The following is a 19,749-nucleotide window of genomic DNA, read 5'->3' as shown; positions in this document are numbered from 1 at the left end:
AGATAGAAAAGCTGCAGACAGGTTTTTACTGTTTTCTGTAAACTGTCCTCAAAGTTAAAAAAACACAACCTTCTTTTACGCAGACGTGCCGTCATGTGGAAACTAATTTGCAGCATGGCTTGAATGAACTGTAGATCAAGGCTTTAGTATTCCCACTCATCAAAACACCATTTCATATTTAGCTGCAAAAATCAGGAATTTGTGTGTGAAGAAAGTTATATTTTCTGTCTGATGTTACGTATACATTATGTTTTGTCAAATCTAAGGACCAATCTAACATTAATTAAATCAACAGATAATGGGCCTCATGCAAGAGCGTTTCATATCCTAAACCTTTTATGAGCGCTCCAAGTCCATTTCAACAAACTGACTCGTTTCAGCCCGATTAATGAGGACGTGTGGGTTCTTGAAGTTTCCTCGTCAGCCTGATCTAAACCCATTCAATTGCCAAACAAAGCTTCCACGATGTGATCCAATTGTGGCAAGTTTTATTCACAAAAATGTGAGTAAATACTTCAAGTCTGATGTCAGCGGACGAAAACATGATGAATTAACATCGCCAGCCGTCGCATTAGTGGACCAAAGTGTTATTCTGAATATGTTGGAAACGGTTTGAAGATATTAATAGCACTGCTGTCATGGAAGGAAACAAAGAAGGAATGATGGGGATGTCCATGTGAGTCTTTCAACATTTGATGTCTCCTTATTTTTTACTTAAATGTGCATCTGACACACTGATGACAGCTGCAGCTCCTAAATCAAGCTACTTGATCCGAATACTGGAGGTCCTGGTTAAAAAATATGATTTGATATGAAAGTATAACGGGAAGAATGCGACTCGTGAAACTGACGTGGCGTAGAGAGAAGACGTCTCGCTCTGTTGAACTACAGGAGACGAGGATTAAGAATTAAGAGGCTGTCAGAATATGCAAACAAAACCTCTCCCTCTGACGTCTGACGGGTCGGAACCACACGAACTTAAGAAAAAACAATCTGAATATTAAATTGAGGAATCTGTTGTGCTTCTTGTTCTTGCATGAGGCTCAATCGATCCGTTATCTACAAGGACTGAAGAATGTTTTCACTAAACTGATTTTCTGTGTAACAAAACATTTCAACATGATCTGATGCAGCAGGATTCAGTTTTTACTAAAAACATCGTGCTTGATTCCTCATCTCGTGGTATTGGTCCTCTACAAACACGTCGGTGCATCAGGAGAAGGTGAGCGGAGACCGTGTTGAACCAGAGTCTCGGTCCGCTTTCTTGTGACAGTGAGTCAAACCTACATGAGCTTCTGCTTCTTCCGAGCCTGAAACTGCTCCGTTTTGCTTTTGATGGACTTGATGAGCAGAGACAAACCGGGGTCCATGGATTTCTTCGAGGTGCCCTCTTCCGCCGGAGCGCTAGAGTCATTTTCCACTTCCTGTTTGCCAGCCTCGGTGCTCAGCGCGTCCTCCGTCCGCCGCCGCTCCTCCTCCTCCCCTCGTCTGCGCTGCTTCTCAACCAGGATGCTCTGCGTGGCGTTGGTCTTCTTGTAGTTGGGGTGGGACGGGTCCAGGTTGAACAGGTGGGAGGTGAACATGGCCTGGAAACGAGTGTCTTTAACGTCCACCTGGACACAGAACATGAGGACACAGGTCAGGAGACATTTAAATCACCGTACTTCTGTATGTTTCATCCATTTAACAGAGCGAGCAGACTCCCCACTGTGTTTTACTATGTCGGCATTCATTAGATTTGTATACAGCAGCCACCACCTAAGGGTGCCTGCAGGAGGACTTGTACTTATATCTTATAAAAAAAGAAGCTGCACAGCATGCAAATGTCTTATGTTATGAAGGAAGCCTTGAACTAAACACACATCAATGTTTATGTGTGTTTATAAACTAAGAGGAGGAGGGGGGCTTCAGTAAAGCACCACAAATGAAAAGATATTTGCTTGTTTTATAATTTAGGGTGAACCGGTGGTCCCGACAGTATGTTTTTAAGTACCGGTCCAGCCCAACAACACATGCTTCTCATTGCACAGACCTGGAATTGGTCGCCCTCCGCCGGCTCCTCGCCCTTCTTCAGCAGCTTCTTCCTCTTCTTCTTGCTCAGGTTCTGCTGCTCCACGATCTTGTCGTAGTTGAAGTGTTTGTGTTTGGCTTCGTTGCCGTCGTCCTCCATCAGCAGAGCTATCTCTGCCTGCGCGTGCGCACACACACACACACACACACACACACACACACACACACAAACACAGGTTCAGAGGTGGTCGGCGCTAGGGTCTACAGCTGTGGTGATTTGGGGACTGAACTCTGACCTTTTGTTTCTCCAGCTCCTCTGCCTCCTCGGCTGTCCGCTCCTCTTCCTTCTGCTTCTTCTTCTTCCCCCACTTCTGTTTCTTCTTCATGTCTGCAAACACATCAGACAACACTGATCATTAACGTGGCTCCGCATCAACATGCTGCTAAACTAAATAATAATCTAAACTCAAAATTGTACCAACTTATAATAAGCAAAGATTAAGAATGAGTTTTCATGTTCAAATCTACGTACACGAGATCAACGTGAGTTTTCTGTAAAGTTTTTCAGAAGAGCTTTGTTTCAGTGTCAGCGTGCTCTTGTTATAATGTCTCAGATGCATCTGACCACATAGACATGAAATATAATGCATGGCTGGAGGAATGTCCATAATAATGTAGATTTGGGAAGCAACTTGAGCACCTTTCCACTTCCACACTCACTAATTAACACCAGACCTGAGCTGAATAGCTCGTTTAAATGGCATTTGATCTGCTGCAACATTTAAATCATGTTCTTGTTGTTTAATTCTATAAGACTAGAATGCATGTGGAAAAACGAGGATTAACTGTCAATATAAAGTAAACTGTAACATTAACTATTCAATATTTGTTCCAGCGCTCTCTGCACTTTTTAATCATTTTAACAATTTACAGAAACAGTTACTTTGTCTATAGAAACTGTGTATTGTTTTCCATTGTTGCTTTATTATATTAATAACTAGAGCATGAGACTGATCGACGGTATTGATCACCTGTAGCGGCGAGCTCCTCGGCGAAGAAGGGGTCACTGAGATCGACGTCTGGAGGAAGGTCTTCGTCACTGAGCTCCTCCTCATCCTCTCCCTGATGCAAAAGAAAATAGAAAACGGATTATTGAAACCGCAGAGGGAACCGTAAAATCTGCCCAAAAACATCGGTTTCTAAAGTAGATTCAGTTAGTGCGACATGTCGGCTAAGATCATGTTCACAGCTGTTTACTTGTTTCTAAGATGCGGTGAGTATTTACCAGAGTGCTTGTGGTAACATCTCACAACATCTGTAATATATAACTCACCAGGGACCAGATGTAGAAACGCTGTTTGTAGTGAATGTGTCACATTGTACGAGTTAGCTGCTGGTGAAACGATATATTGGGGATTTAATATATTGTGAGAGATTTTGTGTTGTTTGATCATTTTAATATTTGAATTATTTATGAGCGATGAATTACATCATTCTTTGTATTTACATTTGAGCCATCGCCTCCTCGTCTGTTTCAACATGCGGTTACATGGACAGCATATTCCTTTACCTGTTCTGTTCTAGGACGCTAAATAAAGAGATCCGATACATTAATAATGTGTGTATAGTTAAAGAGACCCGATACATTAATAATGTGTGTATAGTTCATAGTTCAGCCGCTCTTAGAGAACCTCGCTACCACGACACGTCTGTGAAACTTTTTTTCCCATCGACGGATGTTCGGGAGCATTTCTCCGTCCATTCATAACCAGCTGTGGGAGTGGAAATGAGACTCGTGCACGTTTGTCCTCAATGATGGACATTTATAAAACAGCATGACGAGAGGGATGCCGATGCAGTCTTTGTGCGTTCAACAGAGTTCTACGCATCTGGCCGCTGTTATTAACCGTGAAGTGCTGTTTGTGTTGGACAGTTCCTCTTACCTCTTTGCTTTGAGACTTCTTCTGCTTCTTCTTGTCTTTCTTCTTCTGCAAGAACCCCTCCCAGGGCGTCAGCTTCTCCTTTCCCTCCAGCTTCTTCTTCACCAGCTGCTCCGTCGTCTCCTTCAGTCCTGCAGACAGATAAAAATGCACAATTAATAAACCACCTAGAGCTCAAAAGCTGCTGCTAACTGAGGACTTCCACAACCGTTTGTTTACTGTAACGCAAACACTCATAGTCATATACACTCTTTGTTCTAACTGGTCACTGATGGAAACACTGGAGACTATAAAAACACAGACACAGCTTTAATAACCCTGCTTCACACGTCTCCTCGTACCTGGCACCCAGGTGATCTCCATGTCTCTGTCCTCGTGCAGCTTCTTCTCTTTCACTTGGATGCCTTTCAGCAGCTCTCTGTACTTGGAGATCTGCTGCTCGCCTTTCTTCTTCTTCTCTTCCTTCTGCAGTTTTTTCCCCACGACGGGCTCCTCTGTCTGTTTCGCTACAACAGGAACAAGACAGACATCAGCGCTGCTTCGTCTCATCAAAGAGTCACAACACACACGTTTGAATGCTGTCGCTCGTCTCCTCAGTGATGCGTCTCGAGTGGCCGGTCTCACCCTCTGCTGTCGTGACGTCGTCGTCTTCACTCTCCTGCTCTCCAAACACAAAGCGCCCTTCTTCGCACTCCTCCTCTTCTCCGCTGGAGGAGGCCAGGTAGGCGTTGAAGTCCATGGCCAGCAGCTCGTCCTTGTTGAACTTCCTGTTCAGGGCGGTCACGCGGTCGTTGTCCGTCTCGTCCCACGTCAGCTGCACCTGATTGGTTAAACACAGACTCGCACACATTAGTTTAGATTAGATTTTTTGAATTACTTTATATACTGCTGGGTAACTTAGCCTCTAACAATATATTTTATGACAGTGAAGTAGCTTCTTCTTACCTTTGATGTTGCGTTTGCAGAGGAGGTGAACTGTTTGGGCGTGTAGGCCAAGAGGTTCACGTCCGTCGCCACGTCTCGGGGCTCCTCGTCAAACTTGACTTCATCGGGAATAAACCTGTTCAAACAAAAGGATTGATAGTAAATTTAAATATGTGCTTTTCCAGAATAGTTTCAGGAAGTCAGTTTCGTATTCCTTCTCCTCTCACCGGAGGTCCAGGACGGAGCAGCTGCTCTCGTACTCGTAGCCGTCACACTCCTGGTAGACTTTAGCAGCGGTGTCGGCCGAGTCACACTCCACCACGGCGTAGAAATACTTCAGCCGCTTGAATTGGTAGTTACGCATCTTCTCCCTGTAACCTCTGAGAGAGAGAGAGAAAGAGAGAGAGACAGAGAGACAGACAGAGAGAGAGACACAGAGAGAGAGAGGAGAGAAAGAGAGACAGACACAGGGAGAGAGAGAAAGAGAGACAGACACAGAGAGAGAGAGACAGGAGAGAAAGAGAGACAGACACAGAGAGAGAGGAGAGAAAGAGAGGAGAGAAAGAGAGACAGACACAGAGAGAGAGAGAAAGAGAGAGACACAGAGAGAGAGAGGAGAGAAAGAGAGACAGACACAGAGAGAGAGAGAAAGAGAGACAGACACAGAGAGAGAGACACAGAGAGAGAGAGGAGAGAAAGAGAGACAGACACAGAGAGAGAGAGAAAGAGAGAGAGACACAGAGAGAAAGAGACACAGAGAGAGAGGAGAGAAAGAGAGACAGACACAGAGAGAGAGAGACAGAGAGACACAGAGAGAGGAGAGAGACACAGAGAGAGACAGACACAGAGAGAGACAGACACAGAGAGAGAGAGAAAGAGAGACACAGAGAGAGAGACACAGAGAGAGAGAGGAGAGAAAGAGAGACAGACAGAGAGAGAGAGAGAAAGAGAGACAGACACAGAGAGAGAGCGACAGAGAGAGAGACAGACACAGAGAGAGAGAGAAAGAGAGAGAGACAGACACAGAGAGAGAGAGGAGAGAAAGAGAGACAGACACAGAGAGAGAGAGGAGAGAAAGAGAGACAGACACAGAGAGAGAGAAAGAGAGACAGACAGACAGACACAGAGAGAGACAGACAGACAGACACAGAGAGAGAGGAGAGAGACACAGAGAGACAGACACAGAGAGCGAGAGACAGAGAGAGAGGAGAGAGAGAGACACACACACACAGAGAGAAAAAACATGAACCTCTAGAAGCAGAAATGGATTTCTGGCACAATAATTTTGGAATTCGGAAACTGTTAGTCCTCCTAAGTAACAAAAGCCAGCTGCGTCTTACTTCTCCTCCTCGTTGTCGTCCTCCGAGTCATCGGGCAGAGCTCTCAGCTCCAGCGGTCCCTGAGTCTCCTCCGCCTTCAGCCTCTCCTTCCCAAACTCTGACGGGTAGACCTAAGACAATACCCAGAATGCACTGCTGTTTATCTCTCTGACAGACACCCTTCACCTGTTTGGTGAAGCGATATTGACTGGCTTTACCTTCACAGACAGCACGGCTCCTCCTTTAGGTATGAAGGAGTTGAGCAGAGCCAGCAGGTCTTTGGCTTTGATCCGGTCCCAGTCCATGTTGCAGACGGCCAGTCGGGTAGAAACCTGACACGCGAACATACAGAAAACACAAGCACAGTTAAAGAGCGATGATGGCTTTTCCTGTTCAGGTGAGCAGAACGTCCTCTTCCACCAGGCGCCGCCTCACCTCGTCGCTCCGCTGGGCGTCTTTGGCCAGCTCTCCCCAGTCGTGCTCGATATCCTCTTCCTCTTTCTTCAAGATGGCGTCCACATCGTCGTCGTCTTCATCCGAGCTGGTCTCTACGTTTCCTTTACCTCTGGCCAGATCCGGTTCGCTGTCACTGTCCTCTGAATCCAGCCCGGACTCCTCCTCCGAATCTGAGCCACTCCCCACATCGCTCTCTTCTTCTGCATCTGCATCATCTGCATCATCATCGTCATATTCATCTTCACTGTCGTCTGTTACACTGTCTCCCAGGTCAACATCATCATCATCATCATCATCATCCTCTGCAGATTTCTTCACCTCGTCCTTTTTATCTTCTGCGTGAAATAATAAATTGTGTTACAGCCGCAGTGAGGATGAACTGTACGGATACTAACACAACTAAAAGATCATTGAAGCTGCTTATTCTTGCAGATGTGTGGAGCATTCAAGCTGCACTATCGCACAGACAGACAGTCGGGCGGCACGATGTGAGTAAAACAGGCCACATCGTGCTCAATATCACAATAACGGTATTACTTGCGATAAATAAATTGATATTTAAGTGAATTCAGTTCTGAGTTTCTGCTAAAATACAACAACTTGTATTTCTAAAAGTATTTTAAAGACCAAATTTAACATTAACACAAAAGGCACCAATGAAAAAAAAAAAGGATGGTTACATTTTTAAGTGCAGCCTTAACAGACGGTTTGTAACAGTAATGCACGGTGTGAGCTGATGTAAACATGGATGTAAACAGTTTTGCCACCTTTGTATGAAAACAATTGATGCGTTAGTAAAATAGCTACAATTAATTTTCTCTCAATCGATAAACAGACAAATAGAAATGAAAGTACGTTTGATGGAAGTCTGGAGTTGAGACATCTGGATTCAACAACAGAATTCTATTTTCTTTTATTCTATTTCATACACAGTACATTACAATCCTGTATTTTAACGTGCTACTTTATGTTTTTTTTGTCTTGGGTTATTTATATTGTAGTATTATTAGAGGGAACACGGGAACAATAATTTGACTGCCAACGACTGCTCCAGTGTAAATGTTGTTGACTTATAAAGACTTCATAAACGCTTTTCTAAATCAGATTCAACTTCATGCAAAAAAGCAAATGAGCACAGATTCGATTAGTGGAGCTGACAACATGTAGCTGGTCGAAATAAAGAATCTGTGCTCGTTTGCTCAGCTTGCACCAGAAACATCTACTCACCCTCTTCAACCACTCTGACGCCTCGTTCAGCCTCCTCTCCCTCAACATCTCTTCTCTGCACTGCTTCTCCTCTCTTGGCCTCTCCGTCAGCCTTCACCAGCTTCACCAGCTTCTCCTTCCCTTTTTTCTTTTTCTTGCCCTCTGCTGACTTCTTGCTCTTCACGTCCTCCTCGTCCTCTGAGTCAGAGAGTTTGTAGAAGCGCTTCAGGTCCTCCGTGGAGGTTTGGGTGATGGGCCGGCCTCGTTTGTCCACCGTGTTCTTCACCTTGAAGCGGTCGTCGTGAAACATGGACTGGAAACGCTTGTCGATCTTGATTTTGCGTTCTCTCTCAGGCATTTCCCAGAACCTGGGATCCTTCTGCACCCGGAGGAAGCGGTCATCGCCGTCCGGCTTCTTTTTGGACGACATGGTGGCAAACTTCAAGTGTCACCTGACAAATAAGAACGGGACATATTGTTAGGTTACATGGACAACAAGCACTGAGCCTCTTTCTCTTATCATGTGCATCTTGATTCCAACAAATTGTTGATCCTTTACACTCAGCCACTTTTTGTTTGATTTTAGTGTCTGTTTCCAGCAGCTGTTTTCTGATAAACCCACTGTACACTACCTCCACAACACCAAAGAGCAGACAGACAAGCTTGTGTTTGTATAATATTTAAGAATTGAGAACTTTTAGCATCTTTTATTATATGTAAACCATGTTCATATATCTGGAGTAAGTTATTGAAAAAAGTATTGTTTTGGTGTTGGTGGAACCTACACAGATTTAATCCTGAGTGAGAATGTAAGTACTCCTTGTGCATCTCAGAGGTAAATATTGTACTTTCTACTTCACTACATTTGTCTGACAGCTTTAGTTAGTTTTTCATCTCCTTCCTGTCCAGTTTAAACCTGGTATCTCCAGATGTTGAATGTTTGTGATGAACTGAAGGATGAAATGTTCCTTTATGTGTTGAGAAGATACAGCTCTCACAGGACAGAGACGCTACGAACATGTGATAATCTCATAGAATATGATGCTTTGATGAAGATTAAACAAGACAACAGGATGTAAAGGAGTTAAAAACATCTACAGCAGGAAAAAGCAACATACACATTAATGCAGCAGTGATATTAATCCATTAATCAGATATAAAAACAAAACAGAGACAGGTAACATTTTACTGCACTCTTTTCATACGTAAAGACTTATACTTGTAGTGGAGTATTTAAACATCCCATTCACTGGGAGAACTGTTCAGCCGTTTACAACCCTGTTATTTTAAATAATGTGTTCAGTTTCAGTAAACAACATGCAAACAAAATGTCCGAACGGAGAAGACGGACAGTAACGGCGGGAAAACCAGCCAGCTGCTGAGACTACATACAATACTTAACACATACATCCGAAAATACATGATAAATTAGTTTAAACAGCATTTTAAATTTAAAAACTAACGAAAAAAATGTACAGATACCTCTCTGGTGTTCTGCTACACGTGTTTTCCCAGCATGCAACGCTTTGGTGCCCTTTCTAACTTCCTGTCCCTTTCTTGGTACGGCAAGCGAGGTGGGACAAACGAGACTTGACTGGGCTTGAGACTTTCTCGCTGAAATGGGTTACAAAATATGACTTTTCCCTCTGCATGTCCATCAATCAAAAACTATTACAACACGTATTTAATAAACTTCACACTGTTGACCGTTGTCAAAAATATTTTTTAGCGCTACTTGTATTAGTACAAGTATTGTTTATATTGAATGACATTTTCAGTATACAGCCAGTCTGTGATCCAGTTCCATTGTTTCCAACGAGCTCAGTGGAATCCATTTCCACATTTTCCCTCCTCCTCTTCCAGGAGGTCACTCCGTGTGGAGGACAGGAAGAAGTCAGCTCAGCTGTTGTAAAACAATGTTTTAAATTCACAACTGAAATTGGGACGTTGAAGCAGCAAACCGATGAGCAGCGGAGTGTGTCGGAGAGTCCTGCGGGCAGCCGGCTCCTGGCCTGCAGCCTCCTCCTCGGCCAGCCGGAGCTGGATCACGTCCTCCGTCTGCAGACTGCGGTGTGAACCCCGCAGAGGGATGTCGGCGTCGGGCGGCAAAGGCACCATGAACGTGTTCAACCGGGAGATGAAGAAGAGGCAGAAGAACTGGGCAGCGTCGCTGCAGGACGGAGACCAGTACGACTACCTGAGGGACGAGGTACGCACCTGCTGCAGAGTACTTTTACTCAAGTAGTTCAAATCTGTGCGATATAAATACACTGTGCAATACTACAAGTATTCTGTCTGCATGTATAATATTTTAGTTATTGTGGATTTTTTACTTTTTTTTTACCTATTTAATATTCTTTACTGTTTTATTACTTATTTATTATACTTGTTTTGATCTTTTTTTTTTTTTTTTTTTACTATGTCTCTTGTTTGCACTATCCACTATGCTGCTGTAATCATGTTAATTTACCCCATAACTTCCCTTATGTTATATTATTTTACTGTACTTAAGTACACAGTTGAGGATGTCAGGTTTTACACATAAAACACACCAACAGGTTATGAAATATTACGTTTATTTATGAATTAAACCACCCAACAGTTTATACAAGTAGCCTACAGCTGAAACAGTCAGTCAATTAATCAATTAGCCGGTTGACAGAAAATGAAGTGGCAACTATTTATAATAAACACATTGTATGAAAATTGGCTGCTATTCCTAAGTATTTAAATGTATTTTTTAAATATAATTTTGAGGTTTTTATTTGAATAGTTTTCATTGGACAGAACATTTTAGTTTAACCATACAAACACAGTGACACAAGTTTGATCTTTGTTGTGCAGGTTGGCAGTCGAGTGGCAGATCGGGTCTATGACATTACGAGGTGAGTGTATGACGAGACATCTGGTTTCCAATCAAACACACACCAACACACTCATACACAGGTTTGCTTTCTGTCCTGTCTTCTCAGGACGTTTCCTCTGGCTCTGGACATCGGCGGTGGAAAAAGTCACATTGCAGAGCATATAAGCAAGGTACAGTCTGTACATGTGTGTTAGTTTCAGCTGCACCACTGGTTCTCAGTGGCCCAAATAATCCCATTATTTGAGTTAAATGCTTAAGTTATTCCCGCTTTGCCACAAGTGACTTTGTGTTTTGTGCTTGTTGGTGTTTCAGGATGTCGTGGAGCGCTTGTTCCTCACAGACATCTCGGAGAAAGCTCTGGTGAGAGTTGAAACGAATCATAAAACGATCACGTATACATTAGTGTGAGGCAGGTTTCCTTAAAGCCTCTATGTGTACAACAGTTATGTGATCATTATGTGATTTTTGATAGAAGATGAAGGAACCCTGGTGAGAATGATCACTTACTACAGTTATCCTGGACTGATGATACAGTGGATGCTACTGATACATGACGGCTGATATGAATTTAATTGATGTCTCTGATCTTCAGAAACAAACGAGACGGGGTGAAATCCCGACTCATCACGTTCTTGCGGACGAGGAGTTTCTGCCGTTTAAAGAAAACACCTTTGACCTGGTGGTGAGCAGCTTGAGGTGATTAATACTTCATTCTGTATGTTGCTTAAAGCTTTTCTCCACATTGTAGGAGGAAGACGCTGCTAAGCCATTTCACTGCCAAAAGTTAGTGTCCAGACTTTTTTATGAATATTTCACAAAATTACGTATAATTATATTCTCTGATAAACAAAAACATTACTTATTAATCTTACCTACCCTTTTTATCCTGTTTTTCACCTCATCCTCTCCATTTTATCAACATGTTTCTTTATGACGTACACATATATATATATATACATCCTGTGTGTATGTATATATATATATGTGTATATATTATGTACTGTATATTTATATATATATATATATACTTTTTTTCAAAGCTCAATGTGTTCTCTTTCAATTACTTTGTCTGAACTGTTAAAAACAACACTAATAACTTTTCCTATTATGTCGTCATATTGTTTTCTGTCTTGTTTTCTCTTTGACGTTGTGACATTTTAACATTATTTAGTCGAAGCATCAAATAAGCCCAGTGGGTGTTCTGCCTCTTCCTGCACTGTATATTAATTATGTTCTTTGTGTATTTTTTAAATTGTGCAAATAAAACTGAAACCCCCAATGGTGGTAGTACTAGTAGTACGAGTTACTGTCTTAAGTACTGCAGTCACTCCACTTTGGCCAAAAAAAACAACAGATGCATCCACACTAATCTAAACTACAGGACACTGTAGACGGGTAGATGTTCTCCACTGATGCATCTGTAGCTCACGTTTTTAGCATTTTTAATGTCTACAGTGCGTTTGATTAAACTTTTAGTTCTCTCTTCTTTCAGTCTGCACTGGATCAACGACCTGCCTGGAGCTCTCAAACAGGTGAGAATCAAAAGAGGAAAAACTTTCAGTCGTCCGAGCACAAACGAATGATAACGTATCAACATCATGAATGATTGTGGGCTGCACAGCGCTGTAGAGGCTAGTCGCCTCTGTGAATACCAGAGTTTTTGGAGGATTGAGCTGTTTACATTGACAGTAACTGTATCCTCTTCTTCCTCCTCCTCCTCCGCTCAGATCAACCAGGTGCTGAAGCCGGACGGGGTGTTCATCGGGGCGATGGTGGGCGGGGAGACCCTCTACGAGCTGCGGTGCTCCCTCCAGCTCGCCGAGATCGAGAGGGAGGGAGGCTTCTCCCCCCACATCTCCCCCTACACCGCCGTCACAGACCTGGGCAACCTGCTGGGCCGGGCCGGCTTCACCATGCTCACTGTGGTGAGAAACACCAGCGCTGTCAGACCCAGTTAGCCTCCATAACTTGTCCAGGTTCCTCGTCTGTCACTTTCTTTCACTCTGTTTCAGGACATTGATGAAGTTCAGGTTCAGTATCCAGGAATCATTGAAGTCATGACCGACCTTCAAGGTAAGAAAAACCGCTCTGTGTTAATATGTGACTTTGTTTAATTCATCAAACATCAAACTGTCTTAAAGTGGTCGACTGTAAGGCCCGAAACTCCCGCAGAGTCTGAATCCAGCTGGATATCAAAGCTTTATGCAGAAGTTAAGCTCCAAGTAGCATTAAAGAGCTCATAGACTGGCAGAGACTCTTTATTGGTTCCACCAGTGCAGTTTCTGTACCTTTTGAGCAGCTTACAATGTGTTTTTCTTGACATTGTTTGAGATCAGAAAAGTGTGGTGTTGTATTTATTTCATTATATTAAAATGTGTTCAATTGAAATCTGGTGATTCACTATGACTTTATGGTTTTCAGGCCTTTCAAACCAAGTCTGACAACATTTTTACTCGGCATGATTTGCAAACTTTTATTTCCATATTCTGTAGGCATGGGTGAGAGTAACTGTGCCTGGAACAGGAGATCGCTGCTGCACAGAGACGCCATATTAGCAGCAGCAGCCATTTATAAAGGTGAGTGCATCGGCTGCTGCACTTCCTGTTAAATGATGAAAACACACAAAGACCAACAGCAGCTTTGTCCAGTAGTTTCTTACATTAGATCAGTCTCCAGTTTTAACACATTCATTAATTTATTCACAGCTGGACTACAGATATATCTTCTTCCTTTGGCTGTAGTTTATTTGGACTCAATCTCACACACACACATACACACCGTCTTGCTGCCACAAACACTCATGGTTCTGATTCTGATGCAGAATGGTCCATTTCATCAAACCATTAAGTCACTTATCAATTTAGCGATGAAGTTCTGGTTAGCCTCTAACCAGTACAAAGATTAGCTTAGCACAAAGACTGGAAGCAGGGGGAACTACTAGCCTAGCTCTATTAAATGTCAAAAATGCTTGTTTGAAAATGTTTCAGAGATGTACGGTAACGAGGACGGGTCCATCCCGGCCACCTTCGAGATCCTCTACATGATTGGCTGGAAGCCTCATGAGTCTCAGGTGAGACGGGTGTTCAGTTTTGGTTTCGCTGGTTTCAATACGCTGCTTCTCTTTACTGTATGTATAACAACTGGTTTAATCATTTACATAATTTTTTGGTCTTTCTCAGGCCAAACCAGCAAAGCGAGGCTCAGCCAGCGTGTCGTTTGGGGATTTGTCAAAGATCAGCCAGCCAACCAACACAAACAAGTCATAGAACCACCTGAGCCAATAAACAGTTGACATACTGCAGATTGTAAATAATATATTTTATTTAAACAACTATGTTTTGTTGCCGAATTAAAAGCCTAGGTAGATGTGTTGTTATAATATTCTCTGGAATAAAATGAGCAATGAAGAAAACAATGCATCATGAGAACGTTATTCCCTGGAACAGGAAGTTCACTTTTAGAAATCCACAGCAAATGAGATAATTTAAAAACAAACACTGATTCATTCACCCACACAGCAGATGATACTCAAGAATTTAAAACAACTTAAAAAACACAACTAGAAAATTGCCCGCAATAAAGTGTAGAATCAGTTGCTGCTAAAGTGTCATATGAAAGGCTTCAAATACATGTATTGGGACACATCTTAACCAGAAGTTGCTAAAACATGTTGACACAATCTCTGTCTCCCTGTGCTGGGTGCAGATGACCTCATCGATGTGGAGAGACTGGGCCTTGATCTTCAGGTTTTCCTGGCAGTCAACCAGAGCTCTCCTCTTAAACCACCAGTCACAGGAACAGCTTCTTTCCACTGGCCCTCACTCCGATGAACACTTAATCAGACATACTGCACCTCCATTTGCACTATTACCACTATTCTGCACTAATATCCCAAATACATTGTCATTGTTGTTCTGTATGTTAATATATCAGAATCAGCTTTATTAGCCATGTATGCCTACGCATACATGGAATTTGACTCTGGTTTACACATTGCTCTCAAGGTACATACATAGAATATACAAATAAACAAGAAAAATATAAAAATAAGGACATTAAAGACAAAGTAGAACAGCGAAACTAAGCATTTTTGCATTAATGCAAACATTTAACTACTATGTACAATATGAATATATATTGTCTGTCTGTCCATCTATCTGTCTGTTTGTCTGTCTATCGGTCCACCTGTATCTATGACAACAAGCAACAACAAAAGATACGTTGCATGACAGCTCGTGTTAGCTCTGAGCCGAGGACCGTTAGATGACTGTTTGCCAACAGGCTAACTACTGTTTCTTTTTGCTCCCAACATTTGAGAGCGTGTTACGATATTTGACGATGGTGAGTAAACTCTTTTTATATCATCGTTATGTGTCATGAACAGTTAACACGTGGTAGCTTCAGCCAGATGCCAGCTTCTCATGGAGACCAGCTAAGCTAAATTAGGTTCAGCTAACGTTAACTGTTTTTTTTAATCGTGTAGCTACATGGTGATGTGTTTTTCTCTCCAGCCACCCAAGACTAAAAGCAAAAAGGCCGTGAAGGGGAAGTCGGTGGTGGACGGCCTTTCAACGGAGGAGATGTCCAAGGACCAGGTCAGAGCTGTAGGGCGATGCTAACACAGCTAACATTAGCATCACAAGGATCAGATCAGAGCTGTAGGGCGATGCTAACACAGCTAACATTAGCATCACAAGGATCAGATCAAAGCTGTAGGGCGATGCTAACACAGCTAACATTAGCATCACAAGGATCAGATCAGAGCTGTAGGGCGATGCTAACACAGCTAACATTAGCATCACAAGGACCAGGTCAGAGCTGTAGGGCGATTCTGAAAACTTCTTCCACCACTGGGGGCCAACATCTATATCTATCTATCTATATATAGATATATAGATATAGAGATATAGATATATATAGATATATAGATGGATATAGATATATAGATATATATATAGATAGATATGCGCCCCCAGTGGTGGAAGAAGTTTTCAGAACCTTTAACTTAAGAGAGACATTTATCTCAGTTTAACAATTTCTTTAAAACAACAGGGTTCAAAACTGTTCAGCCGTTGATTTACCAATGAAAAGACTATGAAAAGAGTATGTGACGAGTATATGATGCAAACTTATTTGCACAAAATCTTGCAAGGCAACATGATCATAAACCTCAAAGTTTTAAGACCCTGCAGGAAAAACCCCAACAACCCAAATTGCTGGTTAAAGGAATGGCCAATCCCTTACCCATCAACTACATGCCAAGGCCTGGTGACGCTCACGAAATGGTCACTTTGTGGTCCAGTAAAAGTCACTTACAGGTCCAGAGAGAGAGCTGTAATCAGTGAAGAGGAAGTATTCAGATCCTTCAGTAAAAGTACTAATACCACACTGTGAAAATACTCCTGCATTCCAAACCTTGCCTAAGTAAAAATATGTAAGCGTTATCAGCACAGTGTACGTAAAGTTATGAACTGTCACAAATGTCTCTGCGACCTTCCAGCTGGAGGAGCACATCGTCCGCCTCCGAGAGGAGCTGGACAGAGAGCGGGAGGAGAGGAGCTACTTCCAGCTGGAGAGGGACAAGATCCAGGCCTTCTGGGAAATCTCCAAGAGGAGCCTGGAGGAGCAGAAGGCCGAGCTGAGGAACCGACACAGGGAGAGAGAGGAGGCAGAGGAGCGCCACCAAGTGGAGATTACTGTGAGCCGCTCACACACACACGCGCACACACACACACATTTTCTGTAAAATAAATAACAGGACATGATCGAACCGATTGAATGGAGTATGTTAAATCTGACTTCTAAACACCTCCTTTTGATGGCTGGTGTCCAGGTATACAAGCAGAAGCTGAAGCACGTTCTGTCTGAACACCACGGCACCATCTCCGGGCTGAAGGTGGACGCCGTCGCTTCGACCACGCTGGTCCAGAACCAGCACACTCAGTCGGAGCTCGGGCTTCAGAGGGAACTGCACGGCCTGCAGGCCGACTTCAGGGAGAAGAAGCTCCACAACGAAAACATCATCAAGGAGCTGAAGCTGGTGAGCTGGCTTCATTTTTACATTGTAGTTCTTACATTTTTCTCTAGTTTTCTCTTCACCGCAGACCTGTCGCCTTGTGATTCTCCACAGAAGCACCAGGTGGAGTTAATGGAGCTGGCAAACAACCGTGATAAAATAATCAGAGGTGAATAAACCCAATCTCTTGAGTTTAATTCAGAAACTCCCGTCAGAACCTGGAATTAACATTTTCCCTCCTGTTGCTTTTCAAATAGACATGGAGGTGAAATATCACGAGAAAATGCAGTCGATGACCGAAGCGGAGGCGAAAAAGCTTCGGGCCGAGGTCGACGGCATCGAGGACAGAATGAAAAGCCGCGTTGAGACTCTGATAGAGGAGCACGACAGAGCACTCAGACGCGCCGACGATTACTACTCTGCTGTGCAAAAGAAACTGCTGCTGGACCAGAACAAGCTGAAGGTACGAGACGCTACAGAAAGAAACGCAAACTGAACAGATGAGCAAAAACACAGAGACGACGAACAGATTTAAATAAAACTAATGAAAATATATATTTGTATATTATATATATATATATATATAACTTTCAAATAGCTCACTTTTTTTCCCCCTCAGCTAAACATTTTTTATTCACTTCTATAATTATTTTGTATTGTTTCATAAAGATGTTTTAACATTTTTACATCTTCTGATGACTGATCTAAACTAGAATTTAATTATTTGTATTTATTTGATAATTCAAGTGAAATTATGTTTAAAAAATATATTTTTTAGCAGCCAATCGAGGCTTTAAGACAGTTTTCTCCGCCGTCAACAATCAGTTTATAAATAGTTATTTTGCCATCACAAACATTTCCTGGCTCTACAATCAAATTCACAAATATTCTTTGTTACTTGGTTCACGAACAGGTTTTTGCCTTTTGTGTCACTTGTAAAAATCAACTAGAATTGTATCACATTCATGAGAGAATTTTTGTAGTTACTAATCAAGACTCAAACTAACGTTTACATGTCGTGAAGATGTTCTGAAAACTTGAGTACAGCACAGTTCTGTTTAGGTGACTCTTGTTTCATGTGTTCGTCTGTCGTTTGTTAGGATGAACTTGCGAAGGAGACAAAGCTGCAGACGCGAGTGGAGAAAAAGCTTTCAGCGGCAGAGCAGGAGAACAAACGTCTGAGCGAGGCTCTGCAGGAAGCCCAGCAGAAGCTTCCCGAGTTACAAAAACAGCAGCACGACTACAAGCAGGCCAAGACCAAGATCGTGGTGCGTTCGCTGCACACCCGTTCAAAAAGCACCAATACATCAATACATATGGAACATCACTATCTTACCCGAGTTACAAATAGTGCATTAGGGCTCATTACTACCCGAGCTTAAAGGCAAAAAGAAACTACATACAAGTCTATTTTAATACATTTGTCCATCTTTCACATTTCTTTAGAAGAACATAATACCCCTAAAATCATACAAATGTTCCCTTTAAATTGCTGATAATGTGTCCGACAGGCAACTAAAGCTCGAGTGAAGGTCCTTGAAAAGGAGCTGAGGGACCTGTCGATGGAGCACGAGCTGCTGCTGCAGGCGTTCGAGAAGGTAAACTATTACATCGCACGTTTGACCTTCATTCAGCTCGGCGGGGATATTATATATCATATTATTGCTTTCGTCAGGTTCAGCAGGAGCGCGACGAGCTGTTGAAGAAACAGACTGAGGTCATCCTGGACATACGGCAGAAGAGCGGACTGAAGCAGCTGCTGCTGGAGAGGAAGTTGGCAGCTCTGACCGAAACTGTGGAGAAGAAGGAGGCACAGCTCTGCGCCGCACTGTCGGCTTCCAACATCGACCAAACTGCAGGCAGCAGGGCCGCAAACAAACTCCAGGTATCGTTTTTTTCCACCAAATGAATCTTTGCACAATTTAAAAAAATATGCATTCAAACATTTGTGCAGCTAAGAGCACATTTGTCTAACAGAAGAAATGCGATCTTCACTAAACCACCCTTTTATTAACCAAGAGGGTACCACAGGGTTCTATGCTATTATTTACAATCTACATAAACAATATCACTCCAACTCAGACCAATATCCTCTGTCTTTATGCAGATGACACACTTCCTGTATCCAACTCAAGCAATGTCGAGATTAGTTTACCTGTAACGTTACGTAGAAGACTTTGCAGAACATCACTCACTGAATGCGTTTAATCCTCAAAAACCTATAGATCTCTTTTACATCCATTTAAATAGAGCAATATCCCCGACTTTAACGTTGTTCTATCTTATAAAGATCTGGGAATTTAGTTACCGACAGCAGTCTTACTTTTAAACCTCTCGTGGATCAACTGGTACAGAATCTAAAGAGAACTATCTGAAAGTCTTTTCCTGCTTGTAGGGAATGCTGGAGTCTAAACAAGCCACCATCGAGGCCTTACAGAGCGACTTGGCTCGAGATTGTACGGTCAGTTCATTTAAAAGGGTTTTCATGCAGTTATTTAATAATTCTGAGCGTAATCGCAGTCAGCTGAATGACATAAACGTGTGTGTGACCTGCAGGAGTACGACGACCTGCTGCAGACCTGTAAGGAGAAGCTCAAGGATTTGGACGTCCCTCTGTTCGACTTTCCCTTCAGGCCTTCGGAGCGGCTCCTGGGTGGACAGACTCGGGTACAGGACTCTCCTGGACCTGCCTCCAAACAATGAAGTCATCCAGGTGTCAGGTGTACACTCACCTGCTCTTCCCGGATGCTTTCCAACCCCAAAAACTACTTGACCTCTCCGCCTCTTGATCATTTCCTACAAGTCACATAACATTAATGAACTTTGACGTCCTTTCTCCTTGTTATTCAACCAATTCATGTCTTTCCATCGATGCTGCTGGTGATGACGCTGTTTACCAGGTAAACTCTGATGTCTTATGTTGGTAAACAACAATAAACTAATGACTCAAGGCATTTATGTGACATTTGTATCTTCCTAAATCTCATATTTCCTCAATGGGCATTTACATTT

General features: G+C 42.7%; 3 protein-coding genes across 7 annotated transcripts; 2 read left to right on the top strand and 1 right to left on the bottom strand.

Annotated features, from left to right (window-relative positions):
• Nucleotides 1-204: 204 nt before the first annotated feature.
• esf1 (ESF1 nucleolar pre-rRNA processing protein) lies at nt 205-9,698 on the bottom strand. 3 transcript variants are annotated; one of them, XM_031876605.1, is made up of 14 exons: nt 9,338-9,691; nt 7,877-8,307; nt 6,629-6,984; nt 6,412-6,525; nt 6,215-6,324; nt 5,102-5,254; nt 4,896-5,010; nt 4,575-4,770; nt 4,292-4,456; nt 3,954-4,081; nt 3,042-3,132; nt 2,307-2,398; nt 2,033-2,188; nt 205-1,613 (listed from the first exon to the last, which is right to left on the bottom strand). In XM_031876605.1, the coding sequence occupies exons 2-14, from the start codon at nt 8,283-8,285 to the stop codon at nt 1,284-1,286; spliced, it is 2,415 nt and encodes an 804-aa protein (XP_031732465.1). In that variant the 5' UTR covers nt 8,286-8,307; nt 9,338-9,691; the 3' UTR covers nt 205-1,283. The 3 variants fall into 3 exon arrangements, with proteins under 3 accessions (XP_031732465.1, XP_031732466.1, XP_031732467.1); XM_031876606.1 differs by lacking the exon at nt 9,338-9,691 and having other exon boundaries at nt 7,877-8,727; XM_031876607.1 differs by lacking the exon at nt 205-1,613 and having other exon boundaries at nt 2,169-2,398; nt 9,338-9,698.
• Nucleotides 9,586-14,615, top strand: ndufaf5 (NADH:ubiquinone oxidoreductase complex assembly factor 5). 2 transcript variants are annotated; one of them, XM_031876613.1, is made up of 12 exons: nt 9,586-10,064; nt 10,700-10,740; nt 10,828-10,891; nt 11,034-11,081; nt 11,314-11,417; nt 12,214-12,253; nt 12,449-12,646; nt 12,734-12,794; nt 13,214-13,297; nt 13,709-13,791; nt 13,901-14,026; nt 14,427-14,615. In XM_031876613.1, exons 1-11 carry the CDS (start codon nt 9,819-9,821, stop codon nt 13,985-13,987), a joined length of 1,056 nt encoding a protein of 351 aa, XP_031732473.1. In that variant the 5' UTR covers nt 9,586-9,818; the 3' UTR covers nt 13,988-14,026; nt 14,427-14,615. The 2 variants fall into 2 exon arrangements, with proteins under 2 accessions (XP_031732473.1, XP_031732472.1); XM_031876612.1 differs by lacking the exon at nt 14,427-14,615 and having other exon boundaries at nt 13,901-14,396.
• A 272-nt stretch (nt 14,616-14,887) lies between these two features.
• LOC116399442 (dynein regulatory complex subunit 4-like) lies at nt 14,888-19,691 on the top strand. 2 transcript variants are annotated; one of them, XM_031876609.1, is made up of 11 exons: nt 14,898-15,062; nt 15,233-15,316; nt 16,222-16,419; nt 16,555-16,761; nt 16,852-16,906; nt 16,995-17,200; nt 17,838-18,005; nt 18,249-18,335; nt 18,413-18,622; nt 19,133-19,198; nt 19,294-19,691. In XM_031876609.1, the coding sequence occupies exons 1-11, from the start codon at nt 14,985-14,987 to the stop codon at nt 19,438-19,440; spliced, it is 1,506 nt and encodes a 501-aa protein (XP_031732469.1). In that variant the 5' UTR covers nt 14,898-14,984; the 3' UTR covers nt 19,441-19,691. The 2 variants fall into 2 exon arrangements, with proteins under 2 accessions (XP_031732468.1, XP_031732469.1); XM_031876608.1 differs by having other exon boundaries at nt 14,888-15,062; nt 19,133-19,691.
• Nucleotides 19,692-19,749: the final 58 nt, after the last annotated feature.

This window comes from Anarrhichthys ocellatus, unplaced genomic scaffold (genome assembly GCF_004355925.1).
Source record: "Anarrhichthys ocellatus isolate YVR2014 unplaced genomic scaffold, GSC_Weel_1.0 scaffold112, whole genome shotgun sequence".
Taxonomy (NCBI): Eukaryota; Metazoa; Chordata; class Actinopteri; order Perciformes; family Anarhichadidae; genus Anarrhichthys; species Anarrhichthys ocellatus.
The sequence above is the reverse complement of the archived record's forward strand: the minus strand, read 5'-3'. Positions and strand labels throughout refer to the sequence as shown.

What these genes read in the sequence shown, in the direction of transcription:
- esf1 (XM_031876605.1), bottom strand. Translation starts at nt 8,285, where the DNA reads ATGTCGTCCAAAAAGAAGCCGGACGGCGATGACCGCTTCCTCCGGGTG. An exon ending in AGAAGTCTCAAAGCAAAGAG is followed by an intron (nt 3,133 to 3,953) that starts GTAAGAGGAACT and finishes CTTTTGCATCAG; the next exon opens with GGAGAGGATGAGGAGGAGCT. An exon ending in CGGAGGGCGACCAATTCCAG is followed by an intron (nt 1,614 to 2,032) that starts GTCTGTGCAATG and finishes TTCTGTGTCCAG; the next exon opens with GTGGACGTTAAAGACACTCG.
- ndufaf5 (XM_031876613.1), top strand. Translation starts at nt 9,819, where the DNA reads ATGAGCAGCGGAGTGTGTCGGAGAGTCCTGCGGGCAGCCGGCTCCTGG. An exon ending in ACGACTACCTGAGGGACGAG is followed by an intron (nt 10,065 to 10,699) that starts GTACGCACCTGC and finishes TTTGTTGTGCAG; the next exon opens with GTTGGCAGTCGAGTGGCAGA. An exon ending in CGGGTCTATGACATTACGAG is followed by an intron (nt 10,741 to 10,827) that starts GTGAGTGTATGA and finishes CTGTCTTCTCAG; the next exon opens with GACGTTTCCTCTGGCTCTGG.
- LOC116399442 (XM_031876608.1), top strand. Translation starts at nt 14,985, where the DNA reads ATGACTGTTTGCCAACAGGCTAACTACTGTTTCTTTTTGCTCCCAACA. An exon ending in TGGACCAGAACAAGCTGAAG is followed by an intron (nt 17,201 to 17,837) that starts GTACGAGACGCT and finishes GTCGTTTGTTAG; the next exon opens with GATGAACTTGCGAAGGAGAC. An exon ending in GGGCCGCAAACAAACTCCAG is followed by an intron (nt 18,623 to 19,132) that starts GTATCGTTTTTT and finishes TCCTGCTTGTAG; the next exon opens with GGAATGCTGGAGTCTAAACA.